At 44.7% G+C, this 6,000-nt stretch overlaps 1 protein-coding gene across 2 annotated transcripts in view; it reads left to right on the forward strand.

Moving 5' to 3' along the window:
• Positions 1-5,440, forward strand: part of CACNG2 (calcium voltage-gated channel auxiliary subunit gamma 2) — a 200,054-nt gene extending 194,614 nt beyond the window's left edge. For both annotated transcript variants that reach the window (XM_060245519.1, XM_060245518.1), the window contains one exon: positions 1,545-5,440. In XM_060245519.1, the coding sequence (XP_060101502.1) occupies positions 1,545-2,080 (536 nt within the window). In that variant the 3' untranslated portion in view covers positions 2,081-5,440. The remainder of the gene's footprint in view (positions 1-1,544) is intronic.
• Positions 5,441-6,000: the final 560 nt, after the last annotated feature.

The following is a 6,000-nucleotide window of genomic DNA, read 5'->3' on the forward strand; positions in this document are numbered from 1 at the left end:
ACACTATTGGATAATTTTGCATCCAACCCTGAGTTCCTTCAAGAAATGTGGAATGAAATTGTGGCAGATCTCTCTAGTTTAAAAACAACAACAGGAAATGGTGACTGTCCCCCTATTCCTCAGTCCACAGCAGGGCTACTCTAAAATTCATCACAAGGGAGACGCAGCTGTGAGCAGTGAGAGAACCTATATAGACAACAGGAAAGTCTGGCTCCCATCTGCAGATATCTTAATCTGCTGATCAGGGCTATACTGACACTAAACAGATTTTTCTGCAAATGTGAGAAACCTAAATCTTATTTTTTTTTTAATTCTGATTTTTTTAAAAAAAAAAAAAATTGGGATGGTCTAAATCCCCCCCAATTTACTTGTACAGCTGGTAGAAGCTGCCACAGGGACCTGCTTCAGACTCAGCCAGGGCAGTGGTGGACGTCAGGAACCTCTCTGGCCCTGGTTGTGTTGGCAGAGGACACCAGGAACCTCTCCCGGCACAGCTGTGGTGGCAGACACTGGAAGGCTCTCTGGTCTCAACCATGGTGGCACCAGCATCTGGGAGGCTAAATGGAACAAATGGGAAAAATGGAATGGAGGCTCTCTGGGCCCAGCCACAGCGGCACTGGTGTCCAGGAGGCCTTTTGGGCTCTGCTGTGGTGGTGCTGGCAATCAGGAAGCTCTCCAGGCTCAAAGTAGCTCTCAGACTCCGTCACCACTGCAGCCAGGCCTGGGACCTGGAACCACACCTGGCTCAGTGATAGGGAAGTCACTCTGGGCCTGAAGCAGCTTTTTGACACTGCAGATAATGTGGCCAGTAAGGTAAGGATTTGGGAAAGAACAACAAGAGGAAGGGGTAGAAAGAGGGGGGGAGAAATAGAGAAGGAAATAGGTTGATGGATAAGGGGAAGGGAAAGGAGAGACTGAGGGAGAATAGTGGGGGGGGGGGGCAAAAGAGAAATAGGGTAGGTTGACAGAGAAGGGGAGAAAGAAGAGGAATAGTCTGTGAAGAGGGGAGAAATAAAGAGGGAGTAGGTTGGAAGAGGAGGGGGAAGAAAGAGGGGGAAATTTGTTAGAGAAGGGGGGAGAGGAAAGGAAGAAAAGGGGGTAAGGATGCACCCTCCTGACAAGTTTCTAGCAGGTCCCCATTTATGTGTTTTTATTTGAGTTACAGTATATCTTCTTTGGTGCAAATAAACCCTTAGCCCCCCTGTTATACATACTTAGGTTTCATTTTGCTAAGGGTTGGGGCTAAGGGTTTATTTGCACCAAAGAAGATATGCAGTTGTGTCTCACATCACACTCTAGAAAAGGAAACAGGAGGTAACATCAAGATGCACAGAGGAACTTACCAGATACAGTGCTACAAAACGCAGTCTGGGAATGCTGCTTTGCAAGACTTCCATGGAAAAAGTTGCCAGTTGTGTTGGTTTGAGTTGAAATATCTTGGTGGCATTGGGAACAGTCATGCATGTCTGTGTGGTCTCTTCAACTCATATATGGTGTACCTGAAGCCTGCTAATGTTTGCTTTTCTCTTGCCCTTTGTCCACAGGTCTGAGTAATATAATTGGCATCATTGTGTACATATCAGCCAATGCTGGAGACCCTTCAAAAAGCGACTCCAAGAAGAACAGTTATTCTTATGGTTGGTCCTTCTACTTCGGGGCCCTGTCCTTCATTATAGCCGAGATGGTGGGAGTGCTGGCCGTACACATGTTTATTGACCGGCACAAACAGCTGCGTGCCAGTGCTCATGCCACGGACTACCTCCAGTCCTCTGCCATCACCCGCATACCCAGCTACCGCTACCGCTATCAGAGACGCAGTCGCTCAAGTTCCCGTTCCACTGAGCCTTCACACTCCAGGGATGCCTCTCCTGTCGGGATCAAAGGGTTCAATACCCTCCCATCAACGGAGATCTCGATGTATACCTTGACCAGGGACCCCCTGAAGGCTGCCACCACTCCCACCGCCACCTACAATTCAGACAGGGATAACAGCTTCCTCCAGGTTCACAATTGTATCCAGAAAGAAAACAAGGACTCTATCCACACTAACACAGCCAACCGCCGGACCACCCCTGTATGAAGCCATCAAGAGGGGCTGAAAATGGGGGCAGGGAAGGTGGGAGTGGGCATTGGGTGCAAGATGGGAGGGAGCAGTGGGGGCGGGCAGGGAGGGAGAGGAGAAAGCAACCATGGGGAAACCTTCCAAAAGCAAAAAAAAAAAAAATGAACAAACTTAAGTGAAACATCTGAAAAAGAAACAACAAAAAGTTTAAAAAAAAGGAAAAACAAAACAAAAAAATTCAAAAAAATCAAGAGAAAGAAATATAAAAAATAGAAAATAAATTTAAAAGAAAATGCATGATTTCCCATGTACCATTATTTTAACATTTAATAAAAACAGATTTAAAAAAGGAACCAAGAAATAACAAAAAAAAAATTAAAATACCAAGCGGGAAGAGGAGGCAGCTCTTTGGATCTTTTTGTTTGTTTGTTTTACTCTTTAATTTTACATTTTCTTTTCACTTTTAACCCACTGTGGACTTGCAGATTCTTGAGGATCTCCAGGAGCAGGCAGTAATGAAATGCAGTAGTTTTGGTGTCGCAGTGGATGCCTGTTTGCACATGTACGGTGGCCTGCCTAAGGAGTGACTAATAATTCAACATGATCTTGCTGGTCCACAGGGCTTAACAGTGACTCTCCTGTCCTTGGGGATTCCAGGGATTAATGCTGATTCACTGATCTCCAGGTCTCAGGAAGCCGAGGCTGACCAGCTCAGCCCTGCTAGCCTGTGATGACCCTGGCGTTAAGTTACATTGCAAAAAAAAACAAAAAACAAAAAAGCTTCATAAAAAGAGTGGCAATTTTTTAATAAAAGAAAACCAACTATAAATAAATGTAAATATAATAAGTGGATTTACTTGCAAGAAAGCCAGATAGTATTTTTATTTTTATTTTCTTTTTTTTTCTCAGCTTGAAAAAAACTGTGAAAACTAATATCTTAGGGGTTGAGAGGCTTCTAAAGAGAAAATGGAAACTAAGTCCATTTAACAAAAAATACACATAAAAATACCCAGAACTTGGTCAGCTGGTTGGAGTGGCTAGCATTCCCCAATGGCCATGCAAACCCGGGAGTGGAGGGGGGGGGGACACCTCTTTCTAGGAAGAGGGTGATGCTGCTATTGCTGGGGTTGGGACACTGGATGTAGACTAGGTGGTAACATGGAGACCTCTGCTCACATTCACTCCCAGGCAAGCTATTATGCTGTTCCCTCATTCTCTGTTCCAGGCTTGAAAAGAAGATATTCTAGGTGACTGCTGCTTGCTCAGAGATGTCAGCTTCTTGACATTGCTACCTTTTCCGAATTCATGGATAGGTTTTCACAGATTCACCCACAGATTCAAAAGCACTGTGGGCTTGTGTACTTGCACAGCGTTGCACAGGTAGCAATGCAGGTTAAGCAAGACTCTTTGAGAGCGCAAAGCTCCATGGGAAATGATTTTCCCCCAGCCAGCATCATGTTTAAGTCAGCCTTGCACACATACACAAGCCCTGCACCTGTACCAAAACATATTCCCAGTACCAAATCCCTTAACATTGCCCGTCTCTGCCACAGGAAGTTTACCAGAAGGAACTACAGGTGGGAGCCCTCGGGGAAGCCTGTGTGAAGAAGTGAAGTGGTTGTAATAAAGGGAAAGAGGAGGGACCCATGCATCTTGTCTTCCATGGGCCCAGAGTTTCCCCCAATGGCCTATTGATCCTCCACTGGCTGACTATGCCTGCTGTTATATATGGACATTAAAAATAGGTGTACATACCACAGGCCCATAGCTAGGCCTTGCCAACCCCTTAACTGAAAGGGGCTCCTGTGCCTTTATTAGCTGAGTATTAAGCAGGGATTTAGCATGTGTTGCTTCTCCCGTTCTTGTGGCCTCCTTCAGGTGGAGGCATGGCCTAGTTGCTGTTTAGCACTCGTCAAGAGAGGAGACAACATTTAGGGTATAGGAGATCGGCTTCCCATCCCTGCTTTGCTGATAGGCCTGATCCAAATTCTCCTCTTGCTCATCCAGGGGGTAACCTTCTGCTCTCATTCTGAAGTGAGGGTCTAAGTGCCGCAAGGCTGTGGAGAGTTCAGTCCTGAGATCCAGTTCTCTTCTCTCTCTACTTGGATCAGAGGCGTATGCTGCTGATTCAACAGCAGTTACTCTTGGTTTACCTCAGCAAAAAAGGAGTCACACTCATCCAAACTCACAGATGACATTTCTGACTTTCCCAGCCCATTCCCCTCACAGGTTTTCATCACAGCATACATCCAGATCACCACTGTGCGCATGAGGGACACTGGGTGCTATGGCTTTTTGCTAGAGGGCAACAAGAGCCACCTTGTGTTCAGTTCCCTCTGTCATGCTACTACTGGAAGATGGAGAAAACAGGCTCTGACAAGATAGTGGGAGAATAAGCCAGACAGGCTGACATTGGATTGCACTGAGTTAATGTCAAGTTTTGGATCTGACTGGGCCCAAAAGAGATGGAATAAATTCTCCATGGTCCTATACATACCAGAGTTTTTTGTTGCTTTGAAGGAGCAAGGTTTAGGGGTGATGGTTTGCTGAGAGGGGTCAGCTGATTCCTTTCAGCCCCTTGAGATTCTTGCTTAACTCTTCCTGTTGAAACTAGTGCTGCTCCAGTTCAAGGAATCTTCACTTCCCACAACTCAGTTCTTGTTGGGACTTAATGGAAGTTGGAAAAAAAACCAAACACCCTGCATTCCCCACCCAGCTGCTGCTGCTTTCTCCTGGTTTTCCTCTCTTACAGAGGAGAGTAGAGACCTTCACAGGACAGAGTAGGGGAGTAGCATGTTGAAAACTGAGCAAGTGGCAGAATGAATTCTTCCCAGGCCTCGGTAGATGGATCAGTACTGGCTAAAGAGCATAGATACTGCTTGGGTGACATTAGTATCCCACATGCTAGTGAATGTCTAGAACTCCTGCTGAATCCCAAAACCTCAGCCTGCAAATCTGTAAAATAAAAAGGGCAGAAGGCATTAAATATCCAACCCCCCAGAAATGAGTTAAAACTGGGTTCCTATACTCCAGCATAGACAGAGGATGGTATTTTGGTTGAAATTCCAAAGCTGCTTTTGAGAACTTGATGCCTGTAGAGTTCTCCTGATTGCATAAAGATGAATGAGCTCTGATATGTGTGAGTGAACGTGTGCGTGTGAGAGAGAAAGAGAGGGAAAAAGGGGGGAGAAGACTGAGAACTAGGACTGGTGGGGAAATTTTTCCAAGGAAACTGCTTATGTTCAGCTCAAACCAGTTCAAGAAACAAACCTCCATTTTCTTTATTTTGTGTTTTTTTTCAGACTGTTAAAAAGAAAAATTTTAAAAAGAAGAAAATAACAAAAAAAAATCCTGGTACATGAAATAAAGATTTTTTTATATAACATTGTTCTTGTTTATGTGGGTTTGTTTGGAAGGTTGAGCATATTTTTGGTCTTTCATGGGGAAATCCCAGAGGAAGTGGATCAACTTGGAAGTGAAAGGAAGCCATTTTGTCATGACTGAGGATCTTAGCAGCAAGAATTCCAACTTTGCTCTTGTACAAAGAATGCAGGAAAAAAGTCATGCAGCTGGGGCGGCGGGGTCGGGGGGTAGCAAAGAGGGATGGATGTTGCCATTTTGCATCTCAAGTAAATGTAATTAGCTAGAATTTGTTTTTCTTTGGCAGGTAATAGATGCAAGGTGGATATTTTCAGATCTCTACAGAAACATCTTATTCACGCAATCTTTGCTTGATTGGATAAATATTGTACTTGGTATTGATTCTGAGTGGTCCCTGAAACTATGGGTTGAAATTGTTCCTCTGAAGTAAGCAGTGTCCTCATATGCATACTGGCTCTGCTAAGGCCTCAGGCCTGCTTCTGTAGTATTTCTTTTTTTAGTATGCAACATTAGTTCACAACCTGTTCATTGTGCCCTTGTGTGTGCTCATGCTTCCA

Source organism: Heteronotia binoei, chromosome 8 (genome assembly GCF_032191835.1).
Source record: "Heteronotia binoei isolate CCM8104 ecotype False Entrance Well chromosome 8, APGP_CSIRO_Hbin_v1, whole genome shotgun sequence".
NCBI lineage: Eukaryota > Metazoa > Chordata > Lepidosauria > Squamata > Gekkonidae > Heteronotia > Heteronotia binoei.